The 16,854-nt window shown below is 39.0% G+C and overlaps 1 protein-coding gene across 2 annotated transcripts in view; it reads right to left on the reverse strand.

Moving 5' to 3' along the window:
• The window catches only part of grm2 (glutamate metabotropic receptor 2), a 50,794-nt gene that overhangs the window by 12,791 nt on the left and 21,149 nt on the right, over positions 1 to 16,854 (reverse strand). For both annotated transcript variants that reach the window (XM_020703019.2, XM_004068547.4), the window contains one exon: positions 1,969 to 2,806. In XM_020703019.2, coding sequence (XP_020558678.1) covers positions 1,969 to 2,806 — 838 coding nt within the window. The remainder of the gene's footprint in view (positions 1 to 1,968; positions 2,807 to 16,854) is intronic.

Here is a 16,854-nt window from a genome sequence, read left to right on the forward strand (position 1 = left end):
TCTCCATAGCTTAGTGAGAAACGTGGTTAATCTGTTAAATTGTTTATAAAATTGATGGTAAAATGTCTACGGACTCAAATCCTTTGGGCCTTTCTCTCTTTTCTGTTCTTTTTCATTTTTTCTGAAATTTCCAAGAGCATAAAAGCACAGCTGGATGAGAGCACAGTGGTCCACTTTTATCTCCCATCAATGGAAATGTCAGTATTTCCATAAATCAAAGGATAAACCACAGCCGGAAGAGAAATGAGAGCATTTGAATTGGTAAGGCTGTCCTTGTGATGTGTGAATGAGTTGATGAGGTGGCAGTTACATGTTTCATGCATTAAAGCTTTGTGCAGACAAGCACAGAAAACAAAAGCAACACTATTTGTCTCGTAGCATCACAGTGAACACTACAAACGACAAAAAACATCCTCACAGTTTGAAGATGCCTTAAGTTTGTTTAGCTGAATTACTTGAAAAAATAATTCTCATGTGGTACTCTAGCATTTTTCCCAGGTTTTCTAATTGTAAGGAATTTAACAACTTTCAGTTAGTCTATCGACATCCTGTGGGGGATAATATTGAGGTTTTTTCAAAGTTATATAGCTCAGTTTGTTAAGCGCAGGACTGGCACATGGGGAACTAGGATTTGATCCCTAGGTGGCACAATGAGTTTCATCTGTTGTGGGTCCTTGACCCTTGACGCTACTGCCTAGCTATGTAGCCATGGAGCCTAAGTCTGGGTAACCCCTGTGCCGGAAGGAAGAAAGCAACCAGTGTGGTGGAGGTGTGTCAGCAAAAATCTCTGCCAGACCACCTGTGCAAATCAGTGAAAGCTGATTCATTGTGGCAACTTATGGAAGCAATTCTGTAGCATAATTAAAATGATAAACAAAATGGTATTTGAGATTTCATTGTCAAAAAGTTCTTAGGTAAATGTGTAGCAAAATCCAATTAGAAATATCTAATTTGACAACTAAAATTGATTAACAGAAATGCTTTTTCATTTTCACAACATAACTGCACGTCACTTTAAGCAACTGCTTAAAGTCACGTGACGAGTCAAGACAGACAGATCAGAATTCAGTAGTTTTACAAACTAAAATTTTCTTCAGTATCAGAAAATAAACAAAACAGAAACAATCACAGTTAGCGTATGCATTATCTGTTGTGCGGCCAGGGTGATAGGGACCACTGCGATAGAATAATATTTAATTCTTCCACAGTATGCCCCAAATTTATTCATCTAGTTCTAAACATATGGACAATAATGCATCGACATTTATACAATATAACAAATAACATACAGGGGGCTCCTTAAAGCAGCTTTTTCAGGGAGCAGACCGGTTTAATGCCAGTCAATAATCAGTCAACAAAAGGAAGTGGAGGTGGAATTTGGCAAATATAGGCAGGTGGTGGGCCTCGCCCTGATGAGAGTCTGACAGGTTGCATTTAAGTTAGGATTTTGGGTCAGAAAATGCATGGCACCCGGTAAATGTAAACACATTACTGTGGGGGGCGCTGTTGTGCAATTTCATCTGATGTTTGACAGAAAAACACCACGACAAATTAAAATGCGATTGATTTTAAGTTACTTTAAAATGAATTCAAAACAAACAATGTGTTGAAATTGAAATTTTATTGAAATATTTTAGGATTGAATTGTAAATTGCAAATTGCATTTCCAAAATGTGTGGCAAGATTTAACACCGAAATGTAAATTACAAAATCGTTTGAATTATGGCACCAAAAAGTCGTGACAATTTAAAACGCAACTAATTTTGCTTTCATAAAAAATGTAATTTTTAAATTTGTAATGTTGGATTGTAATTTATCATAATGACTTCTACATTGCAAAATGCATTTTCTTATTATAATATGATCAAAAAACAAATTGAATTGTCGAGTGAGAATTGCATACCCCTTTGAATTATGGGTGGAAAGATCTTCCATGGGATGAATATACATAATCATGCTTTGACTCACCTTCAAACTTGACTTTGAGAATGTAGTCCCGGTAGAATTTTCGACCATTCCCTGGCTTGAGAGCGTCACACACTTTGGTGGAGTTTGGGCACAAGGCTTGCCTCATGTTGTGTAGGGCAGCAGCCATTGCATACACCGCATTCACAACAAACATGATCTTGGATTCTGGTTGAAATGGGACGTCACGAAGCGAGAATTTTCCACAGCCCAGGTCATGGAGACTGCACTGGAACTGGTTTTCCCAAAACTCTCGGAACCAGGGATTTCTGCTGTTGTTGTACGGATGCAGACCAGTGAAGTATTCATTAAACTGGGGGATTTCATAGGAAGCCAGTTCAATGGTGAATGCTCCATCAGCAACCGCTTCACTTCCCCTCACCACGCTCTCCTGTGCTCCCCAGCCATCACTGGCCACCCAGGTGAACGTGACATTCATGCGGTTTGCCGCCACCAGTAGCTCACGTGCGTCCTCACTGCGTGTGAAGAGGATGACCACCCTGGCATTGGACTTCTGTTGCAGGGAGCGGATCACGTTCTCGTAGCTCCAGCGGCTCATGGAGCGGCTCACCTTGGCAGAAGTGGCAATGCAAATCTGGCGAGCACGAGCCTCCTGCTGGAAAGCATCAATGCCAGTCTCACCATAATCCCCCTCGGATGCCACTGTCGACACATAGGTCCAGTTAAAGTAACGCAGAATCTCTGCCATAGCCTTTGCTTGGTAGAAATCAGGAGGCACGGTCCGAGCAAAGTAGTCATAACGGGTCTTGTCACTTAGCTTTGCACTGGTAGAAGCATAGCTGATCTGAGGGATCTGGAACAGTCTCAGCAGGTTTGCAACCTGAAGTGAGAGATACAGACAAGAAAGACGCATTTCTGTTATTTAAGTTGGTCTGTGCATCCCTACAGAAACAGCTTTTCATGTGAAAGGCAATGTAAAAAGGGATATATTCACTGCAAAAACAGGCCCCTTAGTAATGTTGAAAGTTCTTACTTCATTGGCAGGTTTTCTTTTTAATAAACAAATCAGAAATCTGCGAATGAGGTAAGAAAAATGGTCCCAACAAGAATTCTTATTTTAAGAAAAAAACTAAGTCACTATGACACATTTCTTAAATTTCTTGCAAGACAGAAAATGAGACAAGTGTTATTGAAACGACGGTCTTTTTACGTCCATAAAATGCAGTTTTTGCAGTGTTGAAGGAGAACGGAACACATACACCTCATGTTAAACAGCTCCCATAATTGGTATTTTTAAAGAAATGATAAAACAGCTGCTCAGGCGTTCCCTCCTGTAGATGCAACTGTTTTCCCATCATCCTGTCTGTTAGCTCATTTACTGCAAGAATCCCGGCTGGGTCCTCCTCAGCGTTACTGCCTTGTTGCTATCCTGCATGTAACCATTGTGGTTTTAGCATGTTTACATTAATCATTTGACAATCATTATATTTAATGGATTCAATGTTTTGCGTGTTCATAAGTGCAAATATTTATTTAGGATTAGGAGCAATTATTGTTTCAAGAAGAGAGATTTCCTTTAATTTGAATCAATTTATGAATTTAGATTTGAAATAGATTAAATATATCAATGGATATTTTTATTTTTATTCCATTTTTTATTTGTATTTTTTATTGTATTAAACTAAACGCATGCTTTTTGTGTAGCTACAAGTGACTTTTTAGAAGCCCAGTGTCCTGAAGGAGAAGACGGTGCAGGAAGTGTTCAGCTGCAGCACATGTGGGGAAGAGAAGGAGGTAACATATAAAATGTTTTTCTTTAATATGTTCTGTCTGTGTTGTGACACAGAACCCAGTGTGAGGAGGCTACAGAAATTCTCCTGAAGGCATTTGTCTGTGGAAGCACGCAGCATCATTCGGACACATGCCACGTAAAATAAAGTTGACTTGAATGACGATTCAGTCTCACAGTTGCTTTACATCTCAAATGCTAATGAGCCAAATCCCATCCCGGTTTAATTCTTCTTTAGTCTGTTTTATTATTGCTATGTTTTGGATGTGGTGGTGGTAAAAGCTGTCAATAGCTCAGAGAAGTAGGAATACTGTTTTTGCATATGACAGGAACGTTTTCTGTAGATGTTAAGGCGTTTTCGCACAGCTTATCAAAACGGTTTAAGTCCAGGCTTTTACCTCCCTTTTCTGTTGATGCCTTTTTCTGAGTCATTCATGGCTTGGTTAGAATTTCAAAAACCTGGCGCCAGGATGTTTTCATGCATTGTTTGCTGCTTTTTTATATATTTATGAACTAGTTTATGCTCGAGTGAGAAGGGGCAAAATGAAATCAATAGTTCAGACTATAAGACAGTGAATAAAATATTGTTATATCTGTCTGCTGAGAATGAAATGTTTTTGTTCATTTGTTTGGAACAGAGTGTTTTCCATACGGGGTAGGCTTAAACTACCTGCTGCTGACCCACTTTGAAAAGGTCGTTTGATAATTGCAGGATAAAATAAATCATTTCTAAATATAATGGGGCCTGACTGGATGTGGCTCATTTATGTGTCTCAACGGGTTTGATCTCTGAGACATTTGCTCTCTAGGTTCACAGAGGGATTCATATTAAATAAATGAATGTTGAAATTAATTCAGTTGCACATGAAAGGGCAACTTTCCACTGTCCCCCAAACACTGACTTACAGCTTCACCTTTTACAGTCACATTTTAATGGGGGAGATGTGTGCTGCAGAAAAGGGAGGGTAAAAAAATTGCAACCAGTGGACCACAAAATGCAAGGTTTTTTCTGGAACCATATTAGAATATCCACATTCTCCATCCCTCATTTAACAATATTTTTTGTGTCGTGTTTAGTTATTGCTGAGAACAGAATTTTTATTACAAAGCAATTAGTGATATGGATGTTTCTGAAGTTTTAATAACTGAACATTCTCTGATTATTTTACTACAAAGGTCAGTGTTCTACAAAAGCAGTCAGAAGCGCTGTAGAGAAGATGAAGTATGTCCTCCTAGGACTTAAATCCAGGTCAGTAAGACTGAAGTTTTTACAGAAAGGTTTCTAACCTTTTCTGAGCATAAAGCTTCTTTTGACACAATAGGAGCACGCACAGGTGCATCAACCAGTCGGAAAGTGTAACCAATAGAGTTTATTTTTGGACACCATCATGGTCAGATGGTGAAACGTGCACTAGTGTACATTTTGTCACAGAAAGCTTAGTGAACAGGCTCAAGCTGCTATGAGAAGCTTTTTTCAAGGCTTATTATGTAACCATACTAGGAGAGCGTGAACATCAAAAATTGACATTTTGGGATCACCCTGTATAGTTAAAACTGACACAGAAATGCAGAACAAACACTACGCTGAACGAGAATCTTTCGGACTGTAGGACTCGGGTCGGGGGCTCTGTATGGAGCCCGTGACCTGCCATGGGTAAAAAAATAATTACATTAGTCCCAAGAATTAGGATTTTGTTGCCATGAAATAATTATTCGTTTCCACGCAATAGTATTGCTCCCACAAAATAATTAAGTCATTCACATCGATTAATGAAACCGTTTACTCGAAATATTAATTTGTTCAAATGAAGTATTAAAAATTAAGTAAATCCTAAAAGACGACTTTTTTTTCCCCATGAATTGTCAGTCAGTATCTCTTCTCTGGAATTGTGGAAAACTTGTGGAAAATGAAGCAAATCTTGTCATCTACTTTGTTAGATTTGCCAAGTTTCAATTTGCAAAATGCGTAGTTACAGATTTTTTTATAAAATGGTTTATGCGACTTAACAAAAACCAACTTACATGATAAGTCATTCAAAAACACGTATGTGAGCAATACTTGGATTTACAGCAGATAAATTCAAAATACTGTCCGTGTGTGTCTCATTACAATGAATGGAAGACATGTTTTAATGTCTTGTTTGGATGTTTAATAATAATAATAATAATTGATACTTTATCCCACAATAGGAAAATTGTTCTCCGCATTTTGACCCATCCCCTGGGGGGAGCGGTGAGCTGCAGACTAGCAACGCTCGGAGGGGGACAGCTGGCTGGGGAGAGCGGGGATCGATCCACCAACCCTTCGGTTAATGGACAACATGCCTGAGCTAAACTGCCGCCCAACAGATTGGATCTATTTATTTTAAAAAGCTTTACAAAGCATCTGTAATCACTTCTCCATGTCTCGGTTTGTAAGATCATTCAGAGTGTCTCCCGGTGCGGTGAGCTTCACTGGCGCTTTCCGCCGCTTTACACCCCTGCATCCGTGTCTCTGTGACGCACATTAATTTGAGAGGAAAAAAATAAAAACAAGAATCAAACTAGGGGATCTTTTTATTATAGTCTTGATAAAAATAAGAGAAATATCCTAAGATTTAGGAGGTCAGAGCTGACTGTCTGCCCAGAGGCTCTCCTTCTCCCGGCTAGCCAGCTGCCCGGCGTAGCGAACACCTCGCTTAAGTCAATGGAAACATCAATGATGCAATGTATATTATAATAATATATTTTATTGATATTATTGCTTTAACCCTTGTGTTATCCTAGGCACTTTAACATTGGGAGTGGGGTCATCTAGACCCACTAGACAGTGCTCTGAACATTTTTTCTTCAATGATTTGTGATCTTCACTGGTGTCCATGGATTACATGAAATCTTTCCACCTTTATCCACCTTTGTCATGGTAGGGAAGAACACGTCAATGGAAGGGGGGGTCATCTAAGATAGCACAAGGGTTAAACCAGTTATCTTATTTACAGTAAATGTATGACCGGAAGCATTTAAGTTTATCTCTGGTTGAAAATACAGGGTGTGTAAAAGGTTACAATTGTTTTGTAAACTAGAGAACGAATTTTTGTTTTTAACCCATGTCAGTTTTTAACCCATGTCAGGTCATGGGTCCGTAGATCTTAGACAGTGGGGTGGAGATGTGAGAACAGATTGTTCAGATTTTCCTGAAGGGTAAATGTTAAGGACAATCAATGTTTAAGTAAATTACCAAAGTAAAACTTTTTTGCCATTATTTTACACCAAAACAACACCACTGCTGTTCTAAGCAGCAGGTTTTGCATATGGCTGTGATTGTAGTGAGAATGTTCACTTTTATCTGTCAAGATTACTCTGTTTGTGAGAAGTATTGATAACCGTTTCTTTTTAGATTACTTGGGTTGAGTCAGAAAATGGACTTTGGTAACGTGAATTTTTTGGTGGATTTGCTTCTTGTTTGGAAAAACAAATTTAATTTTAGACACTGAGCCATGGACGGTTATTTTAGGTGGCCTTTGCATGCTGCCTTTGCCAGGTAAACACTTTATTTGATGTCAAACTGGTTCTTTTCAATAAATGGTAATTGATGCTCCATGTAAAATCGCAGATGGTTTGTTCTGTTGTTCAGCCTGAGCGATCTGTATTTATTTAGTGAGGGAGACACCATGTTGGAAGATTTTCCAACCATTATTTTTTATCCACAGAAAAAAAAAATATTAAAAAAGGAATAAAATGATCATATCAATATGATAAACAAAGTGTATTTTTTATGCATTTTAGACATCTATTAAGTCATCAGCAAAATATTCTGCACTTCATTTCTTTTTCATTATTATTTAACTTTAAACATCAATTATTTTAAACTCATTTATGCTTAACATTTAAATTACTAAAATAGGAGAAAAAGTTAAATATATCTTTCATGTATTTCTTCCTTAAAAAACCTTTAAGGTGCTTTTTGTAACAACTCCTAATAATTTTGACTACTTTTGAGAACAGGTTAGCCTGACAGTCTGGGTTCCATCAGCTTCTTCTCTGCAGTCATGACTTTTTCATGCTTGCCAAATGTAGTTTTGTGTTATCTTTGTGAAAAATTTATGTACATGTCTCTGCATGTTTTATGTTGTTCCAGGATCTTTATACGTTTCCTGCATTAATGCCCCATCATATATGTGTAAACCATGTTACTGGAGCAGTGTTTTTCAACCAGTGTGCCGCAGCACACTAGTGTGCCCCGGTGTGGGTACCGGATGTTCTCGGGTTGCCGGATGTTCTCGGGGTCCTTCGGGGTCCTTCGACCAATGATGACGTCACACTATTTGATTGGCTGTAAGTTGCCACGACCAATGAGTTAACGTCGCTAAGTTTTTTTTTAAAACTTTATTGACAATTGCGGTATCATACATTAACAATGACATTAACGTTAACAACGAACAATAACAATGTAATGAATATTGCTTCGAAGATCAGTCACCATTGCCAAACATAATATATTAACATAGAAAATAAAGAATAGAGGGGAAAAAAGAAACAATGAACATAACACACAAATAAATAAAAACATAAGTAAAATAAAATAAAGGAACATAGAAAAAATCTAAATAGTCTAATACTAGTTAAGTCAGGGGTACTCGTGAAGTTTGTATTTCTGAACAAAACTAAGCAATTTCAAGCCATTCTTCTTTTTCATATAATGAAGTGATTGAAAGTAAAAACAGAGCTCTTTATTAAATGTTATAAAAAGTGGTTTGGTCTTCAAAACTTGACCTCACCAAGATGGCGGTGCTCTCCTCCAATGAGGAACCACGTGATGTCTCCTCTAGTGATATAACTCATTGGAAGGACCCTGAAGGACCCCGAGAACATCCGGCAACCCGAGAACATCCGGTACCCACAGGGGCACACTAGTGTGCCGCAGCACACTAGTGTGCCGTGGGAAATTGCCCATTCACTGATCTAAAAACATTTCCCATCTCCAGGATATCAGCTCTTTGTTCATCCAAACAGGCCCTGATAAAACACTGAGTAGTTAGGAATATGAAAGATTTGTGTTTATTTGATTCTATTAAAGACACTTTGATCAGAATGACGGTACCGCGATTTAGCCGTAGCTTCAGCTCTGTTTTTGGAAAAGTCCCGCCCCTTTAACTGTCTCCACCAATCATTCTTGGAGTCTTAATCACACGTCATCAGTCTGACCAATCAGAAGTGGTTCAAGTCTTCACTTCCTTGTTCCGATTCTGCTCATAAAGTCTCTCAGTTCCAACAAAAATACCAGCTAAAACTCGTCTTTAGCGGTGTAGCTTTCCACAGAATTCAGTATCAGACCCTGGAACAATTGAACAAAACATTGAAGCTCAGAGACGCAAATCGGTCTGCCCTCGGCGGCTGTTTCGCACCACATCTCCCATGATGCATTGGGTTAAAGTGACAGCGTCTCAGCGTACAATGAGTCCTCCATGTTAAACGTCTTGAAACCACAACAAACACACATCAAACAGTTTTTCAATTTTCTTGATGAAATCAGAGGTCAACAGTTTAGTTCTCCTTCAAGGTTTGTGCTTATAAACAGCCAAACATCCCAGAGTTTGGTCCAAGTCCTCTTTACAACTGAAACACTTTTCTAAGAACGTCTGGATTATTTTACTTAAGAAGAAGTAATAACAACATTTTAGAAACAGGATTAAGGTAAAGTGGCCAACAGACACATTTAAACTAAATTGAAACAATTTAATCATCTAAAAAGAAATAAAACATTTTTGTTAAAGTTTTCAAAGATTTCATCTTTGATTAAGACAAAAGAAAAACTAATAAAACTTCAACATGTTCACGGTTTGTGTAGCTACAGAAAACATAAATTTAACGGGTTTTTTTGCGCAAAATTTATCAAACATATTGTGATCATATAATTGTTCAAAAATTACAGTGTCCTTCGCACTAACATTGAAAAAATATTTAAAAATAAGTCACTATTTAGAAAGAATATATTTGTTTTTTTTGTGAGGTTTCATACAATTACATGTTAATAAACTGAAGGGAAAAAACAACTACCAGGGTAAAATTTCAAATAATTTAGTTGAAAATTATTACTGAAAACCAGCTGTGTAGTAGGTTTGGGGGATGTCATCTGGACTTGGTTATTAAAGTTAGAAGACGTTTCGCCTCTTATCCAAGAGGCTTTGTCAATTCTGAAATAGCTGGTCTAAGAGCTGGTATATATATGCGTCCATGGGGGAGGAGTCAGACCTGAAACTGGAGGTGTTGTCCACTTAGCCTACATGGTTTCGGGTCGTTAATAGTCCTTTGTCCTCAGCTGGGGGTTGGGGAGTCAGTGACTCGCTCTCCAGATTGGTCATCTCTTTCAGCGGTTAACGACTCAGGTGGAACTGGTTTGGTTTGTTTAGGTTTCAAGACACTGCCGTAGATGGATGGAAGAATAAACCTGAGACCACCATTCTTATTAAGAGAAGGTTTATCCTTCTTGACAAAGTTGGCTTCTTTCACTCCTCGCTCAAACCATCCTTTCTCTCTGGCTAGAATTCGGACTTGACTGTCCTCGAATGAGTGGTTTGTGGCCTTCAGGTGGAGATGCACTGCAGACTCAGGTCCACTTGGGTTGGCTCTGCGATGTTGGTAAAGCCGCTTGTGTAGAGGTTGTTTGGTTTCTCCTATATACTGTTCATTGCAGTTCTCTTTGCAGTGGATAGAGTACACAACATTACTCTGTTTGTAGCTGGGAATTTTGTCCTTTGGATGAACCAGTTTTTGTCTGAGGGTATTGACTGGTTTGAGATGAACTGGGATGTTATGTTGTTTGAAAATCCTTTTAAGTTTTTCAGACAGACCTGACATATACGGAATTGAAATACTGTTCCGTTTATGCTCTTGTTCCTTCTTGTCTTGTTTTCTGTATGTTGGGATCTGGTGAACGCCCACTTGGGATATCAACAGGTTCGGAGGGCTTGGTGGATATGTTGCTCTTCCTTCTTCTTTCCGTCAGAGCTATTAACGACCCGAAACCATGTAGGCTAAGTGGACAATACCTCCAGTTTCAGGTCTGACTCCTCCCCCATGGACGCATATATATACCAGCTCTTAGACCAGCTAATTCAGAATTGACAAAGCCTCTTGGATAAGAGGCGAAACGTCTTCTAACTTTAATAACCAAGTCCAGATGACATCCCCCAAACCTACTACAATGGAACCAACCTGGATGAATGAGAGTCTTTATAGACATGAAAACCAGCTTAACTTTTATTACAACTTTTAGAAAAAACAGCTGCAACTTCCAGCTTTTTCTGCCACAATTATCACAAAAATGCATGTGAGACTGTGGAGGGACTGTAGATCAATACAGACTATAGAGTTTCTCCTTTTTTTAATTTTTGGATGCTGGTGTGCCGCGGGATTTTTGTCAAGGATAAAATGTGCCTTGGCTCAAAAAAGGTTGAAAAACACTGTACTACAGCACAGACACTAACACTGACTTTAGTTTCTCTTTTCTTTAAAAAAAATGGGTTTTACCGAAATCTGTCAGAGTATTTAAAGCTTATAACTAGATTTAAAAATGAAATGTTTTGAAATGGAAAATGATCAAGTAGGGGCACATTGACCCGTGAATACGTTTTAATTTCTTGTGAATACAGGCCTTTTAAAGCCTTTTGAACCAAAACACTCACTCCTTGCTTGCCATAAAACAAGGATGCATCAATGTATTAGTTTAGTATTTGATGGACATTAGAGACACATTGCTCCATGCAGGCATTCCAATTTCATTCTCACATATGAAAAAAAGATTGACAGGATTTTAGGTTTGCAGTATTAATAATTACTTTTCCAGAGTATCCCAGTATTCCTGTGGATATCATGATGCCTCTATCAAGTGGGTATATCGATTTCAACTATTTCTTACAACTAATCAATTAATCACTAAATTGCCAGAAATAGACCGTACAGGTGGCATTTTACTTTGATTTCTCATCTTGTTAATTAAATTCATTGATTCAACAGCCTGCTTGTGTGTATTTTTCACCCAAGGCAAAAAGAAAAAAGATTTCTTCGATAATTTTGTTTTTGGTGGGGTTTGTGTTTGGTGGGGTACATTTTACTCATTTGAGCAATAAGCTTTACAGTCACAAAGTCATGCATAGGAATTCTCAGCAGGATTCTCAGTCATCCATTAATGTCATCTCTGGATTCAGAAGCAATTCGGATGAGCAGAAAATGTCGTCTAGATCAACCTTTTACAGTCCAGTTCTTCTGAAGAACAGAACCTTCTGAACAGAACCTTAAGAAATAGTACTTGTGTTGTTTAAGTTGACAGAGAATGAATGTGCTGAACAGTGATTTCAGGGGATTTTTGTTCCATGCAGGTCGAGGGTGCTAACTCCACCAACCAACAGCAGATAACTGTGAAACATAAATGATATGCAACTTGAGGACTGCAGGAATTTATTTTACACACTGCTTTCTTAGGACATTTAAATGCTCTTTACTGAAGCAAAAGCATAGATTTATAGACCGAAAAAGTTCCTGTTTTATCATTAAAAATTACAATTATTATAATAGTAACACACAGGTGTCAACAACTTTATTAGAATTTTTTTTCTGCAGTTTTTTCTTTCAATTTGATCTCTTATCATAATTAATCATAACAAACGTGATATTTATAACATAGAAGTCATTTGTTTTTACATTTCTGTCGTCTTTGTAAAATTATCTCAATTACATTTATTGCCAATTTTAATATCACCACATGTTTTTTACTATTCCAAAAGACAGGTCACAGAGATGCATGATGATAAAGAAGTAAACAACACTTCCTTTACACAGGAATGTAAAATAAGATGCAGAGAGTGGCTTGATCCAGAAATTTCAGGCCATACTTTGTAGAAATGTCCTGATTTTTTTCTACATGAAAAGCCCATCTGCTCTTCCCAGAAAACTGTTTCAGTGTGCTTTAACAGCAATAACACTGTATTCCCACAGCAATGGTCCTTAGCTCCACTCAGTATCACACATGTTTGGCCCAGTGCAGCACTGAGAAACACTCAGGCACATGCAGACACAAGAACTGAGCACGCATGCACATGCAGAGCAAAAATAATGCCATGATTAATGTGTACAATTTTATATTATATGACTTCTTTTTAAGCTGATTATTAAATAGTGACTTATATGTGACCATAAAATATGACTTATACTTGAATGAAGGGACCGTTATCAGCACAAGAAATCTGTGGGTTTGTCCCTTTTACCCTAATGAAAATAAACACATCTTTGAGTTCTTTTTCAAACTAACCAGTCATACGGGCCTTTAAACCACATGATGTCTATGCTATACATTCACTATGCTAAAAATCATGGTATTTATTATGAATTTGGTCAAAATGATCATTTATAAGGACAAAATGTAAAGACTATGAGTGCTTTTCTTTTTTTGGCAAATGTGAACCATTGTAGATAGAATACAGACCGTGATATTTTCTCAAGTGTTTCAAAACCCTAAGTCATAAGTAAATGAATGTGTACTGTGGACATGACACGCATTATAACTGCACAAACAGTAGTTTCTGCCAAGCCACTGGATAATCCAATTATCGTTAATTATTTATGATTTCTGAGCTTGTTAATCACTGTTATCTGTGGATAATGCATTTTTACCGCATGGTTTTACTCATACCAATCATCGCCATTGTTCTGTCTGCCGTAAATTCAGTATGCGTTGTTTTGCTTAAAGCCCTTGCGTGACTCACGTAGGCAAACCCAGATTGGATTTTTGCAGCATAACTCCCCCTAAATCTGTTTCCTATTGTCATGTTAATATCACCAAAGTATAGGAAGAGGGCTTAAATAGTCCGTCTAATGTCCCTGTGAAAGAAAAAAAGATTCATTTTCTGTATTCCAGACAAACTGGGGATTTCTGTTGAGAAAGGCAACATCACAATAATTATTTGTTATCGTTCCTTGATCCGTTTCAAGGAATTTCTGTGTTTCATGTCTAGGAGTAGCTGTTTTGTGAGCCTTTAAGTGTTTGACATTCCAGAGGCGTTGTTCTTTTTACGCGCCCTGGTGATTATGATGTTTTGCCTGGGGAAGCTCTCTTGCCAGTGAGTCATATTTAGCAGCGCTGTCTGCTGCCGGAGTAACAAAAGTGGAGTCCCGCTCATGCATTAATCAGAAGCCATCCCCGAGGCTAGCTGTTCCTGAGCTCTAATTGGAGGATATAATACAGTTGTGATTAACCCACAGGTTAAGGACACTTCAGAGTAACACAGCTAATATGCCACAAGACAACTATAGGTTTCACTCATGCCGTGTGCGGATAGCAATCTTTTAAGGTGGTATTTTATGTATGAAATGATACTGCTGGTGTTTGAGCATGTTTTCTGTCTGCTCACGCGGGATTAACGATGCTGACTGCAGAGAGCATGTCATCACAAGGTCATTACTCACTGCTGCGATGGCCTGCTGTTTAAGCGAACGGCGGGAAAACGTTCAAGGCTGCGTACTAGAATCACATCAATATTATACACGTACCTTCAAACCAGATGGCACCACAGACTTCCCATAACCGAAAAACAAGGCTTCAGATCTAGAACGCTTTGGCACCATCAGTTGCCATGTGACTCACCCCAGCTCCCCTCTGCCGATCATGTCACTGTGTTTTTATGAAACATGATCCCTTCTTTGGGGAAGGCTTGACATCCCGTGTGTGTGTGTGTGTGTGTGTGTGTGTGTGTGCACACCTCAGCCAGCTCAGCAGACAGCAAGGCTGCAGTCACAGATGGGGAAGACAGGACCTAGCCTGCGAGAGCATCACAGAGCTTCGCCTCCTCTCTCCACTCAATCTGTGCCCATGTTACGCCAGCAGGGCCAGGCCCACAGCCAGACCCGCCCCCAGATCTGCGATTGTCACACCGCAACACCAGCAACACAGCCACACACTTCTTCACTGTGACAAGTTTAGACGGCTCTCAGTGTTCCCGCCACCTGTCAGTTCACCATGTTCCACCATGTTGCCAAGGTGATAAGTGGCCTTTAACGTAATATTGTGGAGTGTCCTGTACTTGCCTTGCCTTTGAGGTGAAATACACAAGTCTTTATTAACCACCTGCCATTCGCACTGAGGGTTTGTAACCTTTCACACAGCCAAGTTGGTTCACCCAAAGGTCTGACAGGCTATGGATTATGCACAAACCAGGCAGGTGAAAAGGACACAAACATAATGTGGAACCGGTATCCAGCAGCCGCAAAGAAATGCCACTGATTCACGTGCCCCAAATGCATAACTTTGTGCTATAATACCGTCAAGAGGGCAGGAGCCCGTCCAAACGTATATACCCCGTCTCTTTCTTAAAGGGCACCTCTCACGCAGAACATCTTTAAAACATTAGGCAGACTGAAAAATATCATCTGGTCACAGTTCTTTTCAGAAAAGCCAGCAGGAGGGTTAGAAATGAAGATGGCGCGAGGAGATTTACTGCCATGATTAAATGCTCACCAACCGGCTGAGCTAAACAGCAAGAGCTGGAACACTTTATGACTGAACTTTAATACGACATGGAGTCATTCATGATGGGAACAGGAACTGTAATGCACCCCTGCTGATGACAGAGATTCAGCGGAGAAGCTAGGGCAGACCCCGGACCGCAAGCTTGTATAGCACATCTATAAATTACAATAAGACAAGGGCACTCTCTAAGGAGCCCCAGATGCATGGCTTTGCTAAAATTACTACTCGTTTATCAAATTCTTTATTTTTTTCTCACCTGTGTGCTAAATCTTTCGCTTATATATCTTACTAGGGATCGCTTTACCTGTATACTGCATCGCCTTCCATTACTCCAATACAATCCACTGTAATGAACGTTGTATTATTCTATTTTATACCATGGTCTGGTATGAATACTCCATTCTTATTGGCTGTTCGGTGTGTATTAAAAAGTGATAATCAACAGTGATAACTGCACGCCTACAAAAGAAGTTCCGGTCACATAGCCTTAATGTTCTGTATCACTGCATTATCTTCTTTAATACAAACTTTAGCTTCATCATCCGGACAAAAACAAGCGGTAAGAGGTGAAATTTCTCTGACCCAATGATTTATTTAACCCATCGTAACCATCAGCATATATATTGCTTTCCTTCGGTGCCAACTCTGCTTGTTAAGCGGCGGGTTGTCATGTTACACGTAGCAAATAGTCTGCTTTTTGTGTCAAAAATCGATCTAAACTGAACAAATAACAAGAATAAAGTACTAAAAAACTGATGAAATATATATTTATTTCTTTTGTAAGTGACCATGGTGTACGCGCAAATTGGCCTTTGAAGTGTGCATAATCAGAATTAACACACTTCACTGAAGTGCGTTAATTTCTTCCACAGCATGCCTTAACAATCCCTTACTTATTGGCGAGGAGGTTCAACAGTTTCAACAGTTCAACACATTTCAATAAAAAGGCAACATGCTTTAATAATAAAATTCACCAAAGATATATTAATTTTCTTTTCAACACTCTAAACCTTTCTCTGAATTATTTTCTAAAGAAGCATAATTGTAAGCCTGCATTAAATGTGAGACACAAAAGAAATCTTCACGCAATCATACAACAAAAAGATAATGCGGTTGAGATGACAGGCCTTGTGGTAAAAAAATGCCGGGTTCTGTCCACTTGTCAGGGCTGAAATCTGTCTAAGGATGCTGCTCCCAGCATGTTATCCTCAAGCAGTCTCCGCAGGGTGAAGCTGCTAACAGCAGACTCCCACTGGCAGTGTTTTTGCAGGATCTGTGGTTTATCAGCGATCTGAATCCAATTATATTTCTGCAAAGCGGGCTCCCTTTCTTTAAACAAGCATATATTTGGAACACGAGCCTGTGTAGATCAAGTGGAATGAGCTGCATTCTCCAGCCAAGAGACGAGGACTGTCCTCCGGCTGGCTGAGCCAAGATGATGAGCTGAGTTTGTGCCCCAGGGCACATGCATTTGTGGATATTTACAAATCTCAGTTGCACAGGACAGACTGCCTCTTCTTCACAATAACTTGTAATTACAACTTTGATGTGGCTGCTGAGTTCTGCGACTCAATTAGCAAAGCTTTCATCATATCATCCTGAATGAGCCAAAAGGAGCCCTGCTGCTGAGGGTAATCAT

This window comes from Oryzias latipes, chromosome 5 (assembly GCF_002234675.1).
Source record: "Oryzias latipes chromosome 5, ASM223467v1".
NCBI classification, from domain to species: Eukaryota; Metazoa; Chordata; class Actinopteri; order Beloniformes; family Adrianichthyidae; genus Oryzias; species Oryzias latipes.